The 13973-nt window shown below is 49.0% G+C and overlaps 5 protein-coding genes across 5 annotated transcripts; 4 read left to right on the top strand and 1 right to left on the bottom strand.

Annotated features, from left to right (window-relative positions):
* Nucleotides 1-454: 454 nt before the first annotated feature.
* BDW43DRAFT_303263 (uncharacterized protein) lies at nt 455-2157 on the top strand (the record flags this gene model as incomplete). The annotated part of the gene is made up of 4 exons (XM_032045392.1): nt 455-473; nt 905-1013; nt 1098-1172; nt 1245-2157. The coding sequence occupies 4 exons, from the start codon at nt 455-457 to the stop codon at nt 2155-2157; spliced, it is 1116 nt and encodes a 371-aa protein (XP_031896181.1).
* Nucleotides 2158-3527: 1370 nt separating this feature from the next.
* bna4 (kynurenine 3-monooxygenase) lies at nt 3528-5507 on the bottom strand. The gene is made up of 3 exons (XM_032043317.1): nt 5307-5507; nt 4926-5140; nt 3528-4872 (listed from the first exon to the last, which is right to left on the bottom strand). The coding sequence occupies exons 1-3, from the start codon at nt 5428-5430 to the stop codon at nt 3679-3681; spliced, it is 1533 nt and encodes a 510-aa protein (XP_031896180.1). The 5' UTR covers nt 5431-5507; the 3' UTR covers nt 3528-3678.
* A 13-nt stretch (nt 5508-5520) lies between these two features.
* On the top strand, nt 5521-7366 carry BDW43DRAFT_288738 (methionine aminopeptidase MAP1). The gene is made up of 3 exons (XM_032043316.1): nt 5521-6068; nt 6153-6554; nt 6626-7366. The coding sequence occupies exons 1-3, from the start codon at nt 5931-5933 to the stop codon at nt 7283-7285; spliced, it is 1200 nt and encodes a 399-aa protein (XP_031896179.1). The 5' UTR covers nt 5521-5930; the 3' UTR covers nt 7286-7366.
* Nucleotides 7367-7593: 227 nt separating this feature from the next.
* On the top strand, nt 7594-9937 carry BDW43DRAFT_288733 (putative MFS multidrug transporter). Its single transcript, XM_032043315.1, has 7 exons — nt 7594-7917; nt 7971-8228; nt 8284-8428; nt 8485-8518; nt 8569-9234; nt 9286-9663; nt 9723-9937. The coding sequence occupies exons 1-6, from the start codon at nt 7705-7707 to the stop codon at nt 9638-9640; spliced, it is 1671 nt and encodes a 556-aa protein (XP_031896178.1). The 5' UTR covers nt 7594-7704; the 3' UTR covers nt 9641-9663; nt 9723-9937.
* Nucleotides 9938-10061: 124 nt separating this feature from the next.
* BDW43DRAFT_288731 (EF hand domain protein) lies at nt 10062-13669 on the top strand. Its single transcript, XM_032043314.1, has one exon. The coding sequence runs from the start codon at nt 10239-10241 to the stop codon at nt 13572-13574; it is 3336 nt and encodes a 1111-aa protein (XP_031896177.1). The 5' UTR covers nt 10062-10238; the 3' UTR covers nt 13575-13669.
* The last annotated feature ends 304 nt before the right edge of the window (nt 13670-13973 follow it).

Below are 13973 nucleotides of genomic sequence, written 5' to 3'. Positions count from 1 at the left end.
ACACCCAACAAACCAAACTATTATACGTCTACTACCATGGATTCTTTCTCGCAGCCATATCCACACCGGGATCTGTGGGGAAAACCCACTCAGCACTGGAAACTCTAACCAGGAGCTTCCTGTGATATAATTGATGAATGATCTCCGATGGAGCCAAGTCCTGAGACAACCTGTCACTCTGCCCTAGCGGATGCATGCGCCCTGCGCAATCCTGATGTTGCTGCCCAAAACCCAGCGCAGGCGGTCGTTTCTCCTCTTCCATCCCCATGTCCTATGGTCCTATCTCCTTTCAGGGTAGGATCAGCACCCGGAAGGTTGCTTTCCATCTTTTCCGGGCTGATCCCACGGGAGGTGCACCCCCTAAAGGCAGTGCAGCACCTGATTGAATGTGAGACAAACGACGGTCATCGAAGCTGGGTCAGGCACCTTCCTGGTCCATCGCTCCCTTTTTGCGATGGCCGTTATTTATCCTCGTCCAGTCGTTCTTGACGCCCTTGTCTAATCTTTTTCCGTGAACCTTGTCAAACGGGGCCCTGCTGTTAAGAGAATTTGATTGGCGTTCTGGTCCTGTTGTATATCTTGGTCTTTCTCCGCAAGACTTGCTCTACACAGGAACGGAGGTCTCTTTGTGAGTAGCCCTTAGCCGTTGCAGCGTGGAGTTCTTCATGCCCTGCCTATCTTTATCTAAGATATCGTAGGACGGAAAAAGCAACGACTCGTCTCGGCCCACAACGATTGGGCCCATATCCTTACCTTCGCTTACCTTGATATCTATATTAGACCAGAAGCTCCCTGGTTCAGGGTAAGACATTGCTCGGAAACAATCTGGTTCAGCACTTCGAGAATATCCTATTAGTCTTTTTGTTTTGTGCTTAAATACAACCTCATGCGTCGACCCCATCAGCCCAAGTAACAGCAATGTCTTCAACCTTTAGCTACTTTTCGGGGACATCAGGCAGTGGATCTTGTACACACTCGATTAGTAGCGAATCCGACTCGTGGTCCCGGCACAGGTCAGCGCCAACTGGCATATCCCTTCGTCCCTTTCTAGTTCCCAATCGGTCTCTAGATATTTGAAAGAGGCTCACCGTTTCCAGCGGCATCATGCCTCAACAACCACCAAACTATGGGCCGGCTAGCGAGCCTCCATTGATATATCATCCCCATCCAAGGTATCTAATCATGTCGTGTCGCTTCACTTCCCATTGGGAAGAGATGTATCGTGCTGAGATGAACTTGTCTAGCGCCAAACGGTTTTCCCCCCCACATCGTGATTGTGGTCCACAAGACAGTCAAGCTGCTACTGCAAGGCTATCAAAGCAAGTATCGCCGGATTTTGAGTTTCCCATGCCATATGGCTGTCTTCCGGTGACTTCTCACGCCTCTGTTGGGATAACTGTCTCTCCCGTGGGGCCGTTGCCGCGTCCAGTTACTCGAGAGTGGGAACACCCTGCCCACCTACCTCCGGAGACACTTAGGCGCGATTGCAACTTTGTTAAGCCAGCAGAGAATCTGGAATACCTGGTCGAAAGGCCTGGCCGGCGTAATTCTGAAAAGATCAAGGGCACTGTCCGTTACCACTCACAGAGACGGCCGTCTAACCGGGACGAATTTGATGGACCCCATCAGTTGCTAGATATTCCCTCCCCGCGTATTATAGCGGCTCAAGGAAGGGATCTCCCTCATCTTCCTACTAATCTTGATGTTTCAGAGCAAGATCGAATCTTGAGCGCAGTGAATGACCGGCTGTCGCAATGTGCATTTGACTTTGTTGCAAAGTATCAATTTCCGATTCCCTTGGAACCAGACAAGAGACAGGTGAGGATTCCCTCAGACCGTGAATGGACTGAGTGGGTATATCTCCTTAAGAGACTGGCCACCAAGCGCCGCATTCCCGCCCGGGTCTTGTATAATGGACAAATCAAGCAATTAGTCACGGTGCTGGAAAACTCCCTGGAAATGAGACATGCTGCCAAGCATCAGTCTAGACCTATCAAGGATGATCGGAATGTTCTCCAGCTGATTTCAGCTGGGACCCAAGTGGCAAAGATCCTTAAAGATGCGAGTGCCATGGAGTACTTAGACCGTCTTTATGTTGACACGGAGAAGCGCATCCAGGATCGACGTACTCGCCGGGTCAAGTTCGCCAATCCATGAATAAGTCCTGGTTCTTTCAAGTTTGAATGTGATATTCCCATACATTATGGCCATTTTCTCTCTTTGCTGCAAACCAGACCCCGTTGGAAACCATCGTGTCCTAAGTCCTGTGGTACATTTCCGTTTTCCCATAATAGGCTATTACCAGGAATGCCTCCTTGCGGAAGCCAACCTTTTGGCTTTGGATCACCCGGACTTCTAATTTCTCTCCACTTGGTCGGAATATATAACCCTTTCTCGGATCCCGATGGTTGATGGATAATACAGCATTCCAAGTTTTGGCCCGTGAGAATCTAAGCCCGGAAATCATCCTTCTGGAGAACCCATGGATAACGAAATATACTGAGGTCCCTTCCTGAGCTGCCCTTGGTCACCACTAGGGTACATGTCGCACTCGTTATTGTGCTTTAACTCAAATTGTGATGTCATGGTTCTTTTTTGCCCTCTCTTCTGGTCGTGCTGTTTGGTTCTGCGTTTTGTTCTGGCTTTTTGAGTACACTTGTTTACTGCATAATCAAACCAGGAGGATGTCTATTCACCTTGCCTACTTCTATGTTTAATGTCCGCTTATTTTGACCATACTGAACTGTATGTATTTGTGGTGTGGGTACTTCCAAGTTTTGTCATTCCCCCGTTCCGACCTGCTCGATGGACGACGATGGAGTAAGCTACTGGTTGGCCTCCCCGATGCCCGTTTGATTATACACAACTGGATGATTGAATGTCTGTTATGTCTCCGCTTGTCTTGTTCATAATCTCTCCTGGCTACAATGGTCTGGCTTTTTGAATCCGATGTGCTATTTCCATGGTGGCCTAAACCGCAGATGTGTCCCTAGTCATCCAAAGGACGGGAGTGACAATGCACTATCCCACAGCTGGAACTTCTGTGGAAGGTATTTTTCATGAGCTCTCTTACACCCCATATCCCCTTGCCGAACGGGGAATGAGTGGTTAGGATACCTTTGCAGCTCAAGGTTGCCGACATTGCGTTTGGCTATGCCGCTCACACGCTACCAAAGAATAAAGAGACAAAGGAGGCAGAAGCAAGAAATAGCCATCCAAGGGTCTGGTAGGGTTACTAGGGATATGTTGATAATTTGATAGCTGCACTTGCAGCTAATCCATATTCTTCAATTTGTAAATCTCGCATCCCCAGGGTTTCCAGATGCCATGATCCTTCTTCAATTGTTCAACTTGTGCCTGTGGCTCGCTTCGAACATCTGCTTATTGCCTATGGTTACTAACAATAATATGCTCTCAGCATGATGATTTGATGGAAACGAGTCGAAAAGGAAGGAACATTCGATGAACTGACTACAGAGGCGTTGAATTCTACGTTCTATGAAATATCTACCGTCTGTGCAAAACACCTAGGTTCAACTATATCCATGGTTTATCTCTGTCTCTATAAACAAGACATGCGTTTACTCGCGAAGTGAAAAATAAAAGGGGAGAAAAGGAGGGGGGGCACGAGTTCACATAACAGGCCACGAATATCGATCAACAAGGATCTATGCATCATTAAGATCTTTTAGGCAAAATCTGTGTCCAAGTTTCACTCAAAAGCCCAATTGTCATCTGTAGTATAGGCAGGGGTGAAAACCGGCTGGGTGTCTTCCACACCAGTACTCCAGCGACCGCTATACTTGATATGAATGCAGAGGCGAGTCCATAGCCGAGTATCCTGCCTTGTCTGCGGGCCACCTTGACGACGTCGGAGTACCGCTGAGTACTGAAGCTGACCCGAGCATACTGTGTCTTCCAGCCCAAGCTAGGCACATGGAGATCCAACATTTCCTCGATTGACTTGCGGATTTTGTATAGTGGGGTCTTCACTCCCCAGCGCATCTCTAGATAATTTTGCTTGGATAAGTCGTTGATGGCGTGCGCATCAGCCGTACGTTGATCAGTGTATGCCTGGAAAGCTGTTCGGCGAGATTCTCGACGAGCTTCGAGGCTTGCGTTCAAATCATATGCGCTGTGCTTGTCCAAGAACTCGAAGAGGACACGAACATCTTCAAGCCCTGCGTTGAGGCCTTGTCCATAGAAGGGAAGGATGGCGTGGGCGGCATCTCCGACAATAACGACATTGGAGTCATAATGGTGGGGTCTGCTTTTGATGCTGATCAAGGGGAGGTGAGGGTTCTCTTTGAATTGCTCCTGCAGAGCTTCCGGGGTAATTAGATCCGGGCATACACCGGGAAAGTTAGTATCAAAGGATTCGACCAGTTTCTGTGACGAACTCTCTAGCTGTACATAGTGGGCTGCAGGGGCAAACAGAGTACACGTAAAAGATTTGTCCGGGGACGGGAGGGCGATGAACATGAACTCCTTCCCAGGCCAAATATGCAGATGGTTTGGGGAGATACGAAAGCCCCCACTGTCCGATGGTGGAATTCGAAATTCGCACCACAACGTATCAATGTACTCCTGTTGGTAGTCTACTCGAGAATATTTCATCATATGGTACCTCGAGGCGGAATGGGCACCGTCTGCACCGATCAAGTAGTCAAAGCTTACTTCAATCTCAGGGACACGGTTGGAGGAGCCGGGAAGGGGTGTATCCCCTGGAGCTCGCCGCTCAAACCATGCTCTGTTTGAATGAAAATCCGCACCAGTCAGTTTGTGATTGAAGAATAGTTTGACGTTCGGTGTCCGCTCCAGCTCATCAAGGAACGCATTGTTCAACGTGCCTCTGTCTACTGAGTTGATGGCCTGGGAACCTGTTAAGTATTGCTCTCCTCAAAAACAAGTTGGTAAACACTAACCTGGCCATGCACGTCGTATGCTTGTGCGGCTTCCCAGAGCTTTCCATCGTCTCTCCCGTGGATCATACGACCATGCATCGGAATGGCATCTTTCAGGATATTTTCGATCATGCAATGGCGATTTGACCCTTTCAGGGATGAGATCCCCCGTTCGGAGAGAGCGAGATTGATTGACTTGGTGAAATTTAATGGGATCGTGGTAGGATCGCGGAGGTCTGCGTGTTACCCCACGACGTGAGAAAAAGGCCCAAATAGACAGACATTACAAGTGATATATATCAGATCATGGTGTCACTCAAAACCGAAAGGAAATCAATTCCGCAAGGATAAGCCTTCCCAGAATGTAGGACCTTATACGGTCTAGCATGGATGTTGACTCACCTCCACGCAACTCATATAGTTCGACCTCATCGCCTCTGGCGGCAGCGTATAGGGCTGCTAAAGATCCGACCGGTCCGGCACCTACGATGACTACCTTTTGCTTCCTTGGAGCCTCCTGTGCCATGGTGACCGTAAAATCGAAGGAAGTTTATCACGTCAAGTGTACCTTGTTACTGAATATTTCCCCCCCTTAGAAAATCCCCTCCTATATCATCAACTACTATGGCTCATGGAAATGACTGATCGAACCTTCCCCCACGTGACCAACACGTGAGTGGCATCGAATGATTTTCTCCCAATTAAGGTAAGCGTTGGTTGCGCCATCCTCTTCAAATTCGATTGCTCCAAGCCCGGTCACATGATTATTAGCCGTGCGCCTAAGGGCGTTTAAGCATGACCGACATATATCCTACATGAAGAGGATGCACTATCCCTATTCTGGATAGATATGTCAGCATTTTGGGTATAGTCGCTCTTGGACCGAGACTGCATCCGTGGGGGATTTTCGCCAATTTTTCCTACTTTTCGCAACTTTTCATCCTTTCAGTGGACTTGACCTTTTGTCGCACTTGTTGTTTGTTTCTCATTCCTTTAGTATATAATTTTCTGCCTTTACGTCATAACATGGCAGTGGAAACTGCGACCCGGAAATGTATTGGGGTGGATTGCGACAAGATCGCGGGAACTTTACAGTGTCCGACATGCCTTAAACAGGGCACGGATAGCTTTTTCTGTTCACAGGAATGTTTCAAACGGAGTTGGGTAGGCTTCCTTGTGTGGCCCATAGGGTCCACGCGTCTCGCAATCTTTTCTCGTGATCTTTCTCATATACTAATGCTGTTGTAGAGCGAGCACAAGGGCATTCATAAAGCAAAGAGTAATATCCTCACCAGCCTGTTTCCGCCAAAAGTAGTTTCTGAACCAGATCCAGCCACCGGCCTATTCAACCCTTTCCCGGCCTACCAGTTTACCGGTTCTTTGAAACCCGTCTATCCGCTGTCACCCCGGAGAACAATTCCCAAATCGATCCCTCATCCCGATTATGCCAAAGACGGCATTCCTCGATCAGAGCAGAAGTTCATTGGCCGACATAACATTACCATCCTGAACAAGGAACAACAAGAGGGTATGAGGAAAGTTTGCCGCCTGGCCCGTGAGGTGTTGGATATTGCCGCACGGGAGCTGAAGCCTGGTATTACAACCGATTACCTTGATGAGGTGGTTCACAAGGCCTGTATAGAACGCGATGTAAGTTGCCAGTGTACCCTGGGGGGACCCAGCGAGCTTAGCCGAGTCGCTTGATACTGAGTCAGGTATAGTCCTACCCATCGCCGCTGAACTATATGCACTTCCCCAAGTCCGTTTGCACGTCGATTAACGAGACCATCTGTCACGGTATCCCCGACCAGCGCCCGCTTGAAGACGGTGACATCATCAACATTGATGTGACACTGTATCATAATGGCTTCCATGGTGATCTTAACGAAACCTACTATGTCGGAGAAAAAGCTCGGTCAAATCCAGATGCCGTCCGAGTCGTGGAGACGTCTCGGGAGTGTTTGGAAAAGTCCATTGAGCTGGTGAAGCCCGGCATGCTGTTCAGAGACCCAGGAAATGTCATTGAAAAGCACGCAAAGAGTCGGAACTGCAGTGTGGTCAAGAGCTACTGCGGTCATGGCATCAACCAGCTGTTTCACTGTGCTCCTAATGTTCCTCACTATGCTAAGAACAAGGCGGTGGGGACTGCAAAGCCTGGAATGTGCTTTACAATTGAGCCCATGATTAACATCGGTACCCACAGGGACCGCACATGGCCTGATGACTGGACTAGCACCACCGCCGATGGATCTTTGTCTGCCCAATTCGAGCACACTCTGCTGGTGACAGAAGACGGTGTTGAGGTATTGACGGCTCGCCTACCAGATTCTCCGGGTGGACCTATCCCTATGCCAACAGCTGAAGCTAAAACCGAGGCATGAACTAAAATGTTAGAAAGGTCTATTAGAGTGAAGATGATTAGAGAATACGACCAAAACTATATAATGTCGTAATATCTAACTGGGCACGACGCTTATATGTGTATGGTATAATACATCTTTTTGAGTCATCTTTTGACCAAATATCTAGTCGTCCATAGTAAGTAGTAGTAACTTTATCGGCTATCCATGGCTCTGGATCTACTAGTAGGAGGGCCGATAGCCGATTTGTCCAATGAAAAGGGCTTGTTTTACGATCCAATTTGTAAGCCTAGTGGGGTCGCTTATCAGCACGTGATTTGGTGATGACCCGAAACCGGCAATATATGTACTTGCGGGCGGGATCGATCACCTTTCCTTCGTATTTGCCTCGATTGGTTAGTATTTAGCTCTTGAGCCGTGGAAGTGGTGAGGTGAGCATCATGCCCTCTGAAAGGATACCCACGGAGACATCCCCATTGCTAGGGTCGCGAGTAAACGGCAATCCTGCCCGTCCTCCCTCAAACGGCTCCATCTCTGGCTTGCGCGACACAGAGTCTCTAGAACAGAATGGCGAATCACAGGAAACACAAAATAAGAATACGAAGGAGGCAACGCCAAGGCTAAGTCTTATATTTCCTGCGATCTCAATTGGCGTATGAAGTCATCTTTTGGAGCATGTAAGCCTATGCTAATCTATCAATATCAGGTCTTCTTATCTGCAGCCGACCAAACTATTATCATGGCTAGTTATGGGCAGATTGGCAGTGACCTCCACGCGCTGAATCTGACAAGTTGGATTGCCACCTCTTACTTCCTAACCTTGACATCGTTCCAGCCGCTATACGGAAAGTTGAGTGATATTTTTGGCCGGAAGGCATGCTTGCTGTGGGCGTATGCGGTCTTCGGCATTGGTTGCTTGTTTTGCGGTCTAGCACAGAACATTCATCAGCTGATTGCTGCACGTGTATGTGTATACTGAATATAAAATGTGGTTACGCAGTGGCTCATGGATGATATAGGTTTTCCAGGGCATTGGAGGAGGCGGTATGACAACGGTTGTCAGCATCCTATTGAGCGATATCGTTCCACTCCGAGATCGAGGTGTTTGGCAAGGGATTATCAACATTATATATGCCACTGGATCTGGAATTGGGGCACCATTTGGTAAGAAAAACATTGTCAGTGTTTGGTTCGCTCCATTAACGCTGTTCCACGTGCAGGTGGTATATTGGCTGATTATATTGGCTGGCGCTGGTATATGTCTTATCCAATGTGAAACGTTGCATATCTCTGACTCCTTATAGGGCTTTCATTGCTCAGGCCCCTATCTGCGTCCTTGCGTTTCTGGCGGTCTTTATCACGCTGGAATTGCCACCCCAAGAAGATAGTCATTGGAAAGATAAGCTCCGTCGCATCGACTTTCCAGGTGCGATTATTCTCGTTGGGGCAGTCTTTGGCTTCCTCCTCGGTCTTGATCGCGGCAGCAATGTATCCTGGACTATACCAATCACTGTGATCTCGCTGAGTGTATCGGCTATCTTATTCGTGCTCTTCGTTGTGGTCGAAGTCTTCTACGCAGCGGAACCATTTGCACCTGGTCATATTATTTTTGACCGAACTTTCTTTTCCACCTATGGTTGTAACTTTTTCAGTTTCGGGGGCTGGCTCGCAGCCCTCTTCTACATACCACTTTATTTCCAGGCTGTAGACGGTGTGTCTGCTACTGTCGCTGGGCTGCGTCTTCTTCCTAGCATCGTTGCCGGCGTTTCTGGGTCTCTTTTTGCCGGATTCGTTATGAAATGGACTGGCAAATTTTATTGGCTAACAGTAGTGGGGTATTCATTACTTACACTGGGAGTCACAATGATCTTCCTTTTCTCTGGCGGTGCAACCGAAAGCCTTGTGCCGATGGTTATGGGAATGGTGCTCTCGGGGTTTGGCAATGGGATTGGTGTCACGTCGACCTTAATCTGCCTTAGTAAGTTTCACTAGGTTCAGTTTTCGAGCATCAGACTTCTGACCTCGCTTGCAGTCTCCAATTCGACACCCGAAGATCAGGCAGTGGTGACGGCCTGTTCTTACCTCTTCCGGTCACTCGGCTCAGTAATTGGCCTGTCCCTATCTTCGACGGTGGTCCAGCAAATTCTACGAAGCCGGCTGAGGACTGCATTGCGCGACAGCAAAGATATCGACAGTATCGTGGACGGCGTGCGACAGAGCCTCGATTTTATCAAGACCCTTAACCCGAGTGTTGCAAAAGTAGTTCGAGGGTGCTATGGATGGGCCATGAACAAAGGCTTTGCATTTATGATTGCCATTGTGTTCTTTGCCCTAGTCAGCAGCTTCTTCATGCGTGAGAAGAAGCTGGGTCGTTGATTTGATCGGAGCTTAAAAAGAATCCTTCGGCAAACGTTATTCTGGGTTATGTAGATTTGACAAGAGAACGTTCCAAAGCATACGAGTACATTGCAACCTTTAAAAGAGAAGGACGATGAATTGAGATAGAGCACATCACATATGGGACGACTGATCATGTACAAACGAAGTTATCGAGCGTCTGTTAACCTTTTTGTGATCTAGTAGTAGTATACCACCTAGAGAGGCGGGTAGTGAGCGGAGCAATCACCATTAAATACTAGTGACAGTACAGTCCAAGAAAACTTGGTCATATTAGTGGCCCTCCGACCACCCACTGGCGAAAGGCGGTGGGTGGTCGGAGGGCCACTAATACCTACTACTACTACTGATGAGTAGACTTAATCTGTTACAAACTCCGAAGGCGGTCAGTTAATAGACAACCGCCTCCAACTCTTCCCCAACCACTACTTATACTACACTTCTCACCGTTGTTGTCTTCTCCGTTTGAGAGCCTTGTTTGTTATAAGCTTTTTTTTTCTAACTTCACCCGTGCCTCCTACAAAAATGATGGACCCATTTAATAAACCATAGACCATACGCTGTTGCAAACACCGCTATGTCGGGACCTCAACCACGGCTCGCCTTGTCACGATACCGTCCTGTTCTCTACCTACTCACCGGTGTCGCAGCAGCCTACGCTCTTGTCTATATCAACAATCTCATCATCTCCTCCTCGTCCCAACAATCTCTTCGTCGCCGAAGAACTATTCGGCGCCCGCGCGGTCTACGGAGACATTCGGAAAGTGTGCCCATCGAAACTCCTTCGTCTCGAGCCATCGCCCACCTTGAGCAACTAGAGCGCCAGAACGGAGTATATGGCACATTTCGTATAGAAACAGAAGATGGTCGACGTGTGGAAAGCGGGTTGCTCCCATCGCTACTCGCGACTCGAGACCAGCTCATGGAGGAAGTCGGTGTTCCTCAGGCTCATGCGGAACGGATGCGTGAGATGATGGAGGATACGTTTCTGGAGTCGTTCCTCGCTTTGGACTTTCCGCCGGCGCATATTCTGGAACAGGGCAGTGCGGAAAGAAACTATTTAACTGAGCAGCTTCAGCGGCGTGGGATCTCGCGCGCGGGGATCGAGAGGGCGTTGGCTCGGTTTAATGAGGACAACAATTACGGGGAAGAATTACGTCGCCGACGGCAGAATGGTGAGAGGGTTACCTTGTCGACCTCCACTTTCCCTGATGAATCTTCGCCCGTGCAGAATCCGGATGGCGGGGAGACAGTGGTCGATGACCAGAGTGTCTTTTCCTGGCGCGAGGGGAACAATGACACGTCTCCGACAAGGGAAGGCCAGAACCTCCTCAATCTTCTTTATCATATTGCAGAGGACCAAGCAAGGAGAGATGGCTATATTCATAGGGGGGTGACGTGTAATAGCTGCGGTGCTATGCCTATCCAAGGCATTCGGTACCGGTGCGCAAACTGCATTGATTATGATCTCTGTGAGACGTGCGAGGCGATGCAGGTCCATATCAAGACCCATTTGTTTTACAAAGTACGGATCCCGGCTCCGTTCCTAGGAAACCCTCGGCAGTCCCAGCCTGTCTGGTATCCTGGGAAACCCTCTATGCTTCCACGCAGTCTGGCTCGATCCTTAGCCAAACGTTTGATGAAGGACACTAACTTCGAGAACACGGAGCTGGACGCTCTTTGGGATCAATTCCGTTGCTTGGCAAATCACGAATGGGCAGATGACCCTAACAAGCTGTATATGGCGATCGACCGGAAAACATTTGACCGATGCTTTGTGCCTAACACTTCTGTCCGCCCACCGCCTCCTAGCCTCATTTACGACCGAATGTTTGCTTTCTATGATACGAACGGTGACGGCTTAATTGGATTTGAAGAGTTCCTGAAAGGCCTCGCAAGCCTCAATAATAAGAGCAATGATGAAAGGCTGCGCCGTGTTTTCCGTGGCTACGATATTGATGGCGACGGTTACGTGGAACGGAAGGACTTTTTACGAGTATTCCGAGCATATTATGCTCTCAGTAGAGAACTCACTCGAGACATGGTTGCGGGTATGGAAGACGATTTCTTAGAGGGTGGTGCGCGAGATGTCGTTCTTGGGAGTCAGCCAATCAGCTCTGCATTCCCTGGAAGCATTCCTACAGGAGAGGTCTCTAGAACTGGAGAAGGCAAACGGGTCAATCATGAAGGAGACATGGAGATCGTGGACAACGAAGGCATCTTGCGCCCCGATGGGACTGACACCGGTGATCGGCATGCCGTCGTTGGTGACGCTGCTGTTAGAAGCCGATACGGAAGTATCCGACCACTGTTTCCATCCGTCCGGCTACCTAATCAAGGAAGGCGAAGCCTAGGAGGTGAGAATGCAGATGATGCTAGCAGTTCTGATGGCTCCAGCTCGTCGATTGCCACAGATCGCTGGCCTCCGGCTGAACATATTCGCGATGAAGATATTGTGACAGCTCTTGGGGCCTATGTTCCTTTATCAGAGGTCACCGATCCAGTTGACAGAGCTCGGATTGGCACGGCTGTATACCACAGAATGTTTGATGATGATGATAGACGAGTGGATGCAGCTCGCAGGCACGGGATCGATGAACGGTGGCGTCGTAGGGCATTCTATACCGATGAAGAAGATGGCGCCAATGCTCCTGCAGGCTACGAGACTGACTCAAATGTGGATGATGTGTCGATTGAGGATGAACTTCATAATCAACACTCAGAGTTTGAGTCACACCCGCCATCTCCTCGTTCTCGTTCTTCGTCCAAAGTGCGATTCCAGGACGATGTTACTGATGACTATGATGTGAGGTCGAACCCATCGACATCCTCTCGCAGTATACTCGTTGGTGAGCGGTGGGGAGGCTTCGAAGTCCCGGAAGTTGAAAAGGATGTTGGAAAAGAAATCCTTTACCAAGTCACGCAACAAGGGTTCAACGAACTACTTGACATTCTGTTCAAGCCGAAGGAAGACCTACTCATGGAAGTCTATCGAACTCGCACTGAGCGCAAGATCTGGGCTCGAGAGATTGAACTGGCAGAACAAAGGGATACTCAAAGTGATACTCAAAGTGATACTGGGAAGCATTTCGACCGACCGGAGGAGCGGAATGTGGACGGTGAGATTGAAGAGGAGCAGAGGCCTTCCTTGCATAACCCCTTCAGTGACAGGCCGCTTGAAGAGCTTCTTGACCGGGCGGGATATTCCATCCAGAGCCCACCTCTAGAGCCCGTTCGGGACGGCCCTGTTCTTGCTACTCCATCTCCTGTACTGCGACTTCCTGACGACGCCGTACGACCAACTCACAATGCTGACCCTGAAGAGGACCTAGCAGAGTCTGCTGTACCCGAAACCCACCAAGAAGAGCTTGGCTTTGCGCCGGCTGCTCCGTCACCAGAATCCCCAGTATCGGAACGGAGTCGACCAGTCTCTATTGATTCCGAGTTTGACCCTACATTACCTCACCATCGTCCTAATGAAGATACTCAAGACAGCTCCGTACCACACATTATCTCTTACAACGCCTCCTCAACACACTCGACCTTCCAGCAATCCCTCCCCGCCGAACTCCGTCTCCAACCCAACGGCACAACTTCCTTCCCTGTGCCTCCTTCTATAGCCGCCTCCTCCCCCGAAGCAGAAGCAACAGCCCCTAAACCCTCTCCCTCATCAATTCAACCCCTGCCTCCCGTATCCACTTCCACCCTTCCATCTCGAGATGGCCCCACCATACCCCCGTCGCCCTTAATCCTCTCGCGCTGGGCCTACCTTAATCATGTCGAGCGTGAGGCAAAGGAACGGGGAGGCACAGGCGCCAAACTTAGTTTCGAGGAATTCTCGCGCCGTATGGCAGCAGACCGTGGACGGAGGCTGGCCTTTGTAGCCAGTTGGATTGAGATGGCTAGCTTTTAACTGTGACATCTATTTCTTGACTCTTACCTTTTACTTTCATGTTTGTCATCGATGGAGGATGGGTGTGTGTGTGTGTGTGTGTGTGTGTGTGTGTGGACGAATATACGTAGCTTCAATTCATGTATATTAATAGCGAACAATGCGAGGAAACTTAAGGTAACAAAAATCTACAATTTAATCGATCTTCTAACATAATCCTGTGCTCTCCAAAGTTCACTTGGCTATTATAAGTCTAATCATTATAGATAGCCTCAGGTTATTCCAGGTCACCATTCCCATGATCCGGGCCCGTAGTTGAGTATATGTATGCTCATGCAATATAGGATGGTATAGAAAGTAGAAAGTGTTGAAGAAGGCATAGCGATCACCTTGGTATATCAATTTTAACAGAGCAAAGAA

This window comes from Aspergillus alliaceus (genome assembly GCF_009176365.1).
Source record: "Aspergillus alliaceus strain CBS 536.65 unplaced genomic scaffold BDW43scaffold_54, whole genome shotgun sequence".
Taxonomy (NCBI): Eukaryota; Fungi; Ascomycota; class Eurotiomycetes; order Eurotiales; family Aspergillaceae; genus Aspergillus; species Aspergillus alliaceus.
Note: the sequence above shows the minus strand (reverse complement) of the source record. Positions and strands in the feature narration are given on the sequence as shown.

What these genes read in the sequence shown, in the direction of transcription:
- bna4 (XM_032043317.1), bottom strand. Translation starts at nt 5,430, where the DNA reads ATGGCACAGGAGGCTCCAAGGAAGCAAAAGGTAGTCATCGTAGGTGCC. An exon ending in ACTATATGAGTTGCGTGGAG is followed by an intron (nt 5,141 to 5,306) that starts GTGAGTCAACAT and finishes GGTAACACGCAG; the next exon opens with ACCTCCGCGATCCTACCACG. An exon ending in CATACGACGTGCATGGCCAG is followed by an intron (nt 4,873 to 4,925) that starts GTTAGTGTTTAC and finishes ACAGGTTCCCAG; the next exon opens with GCCATCAACTCAGTAGACAG.
- BDW43DRAFT_288738 (XM_032043316.1), top strand. Translation starts at nt 5,931, where the DNA reads ATGGCAGTGGAAACTGCGACCCGGAAATGTATTGGGGTGGATTGCGAC. An exon ending in AATGTTTCAAACGGAGTTGG is followed by an intron (nt 6,069 to 6,152) that starts GTAGGCTTCCTT and finishes ATGCTGTTGTAG; the next exon opens with AGCGAGCACAAGGGCATTCA. An exon ending in AGGCCTGTATAGAACGCGAT is followed by an intron (nt 6,555 to 6,625) that starts GTAAGTTGCCAG and finishes AGTCAGGTATAG; the next exon opens with TCCTACCCATCGCCGCTGAA.
- BDW43DRAFT_288733 (XM_032043315.1), top strand. Translation starts at nt 7,705, where the DNA reads ATGCCCTCTGAAAGGATACCCACGGAGACATCCCCATTGCTAGGGTCG. An exon ending in ATCAGCTGATTGCTGCACGT is followed by an intron (nt 8,229 to 8,283) that starts GTATGTGTATAC and finishes TGGATGATATAG; the next exon opens with GTTTTCCAGGGCATTGGAGG. An exon ending in TGGAATTGGGGCACCATTTG is followed by an intron (nt 8,429 to 8,484) that starts GTAAGAAAAACA and finishes TTCCACGTGCAG; the next exon opens with GTGGTATATTGGCTGATTAT.
- BDW43DRAFT_288731 (XM_032043314.1), top strand. Translation starts at nt 10,239, where the DNA reads ATGTCGGGACCTCAACCACGGCTCGCCTTGTCACGATACCGTCCTGTT.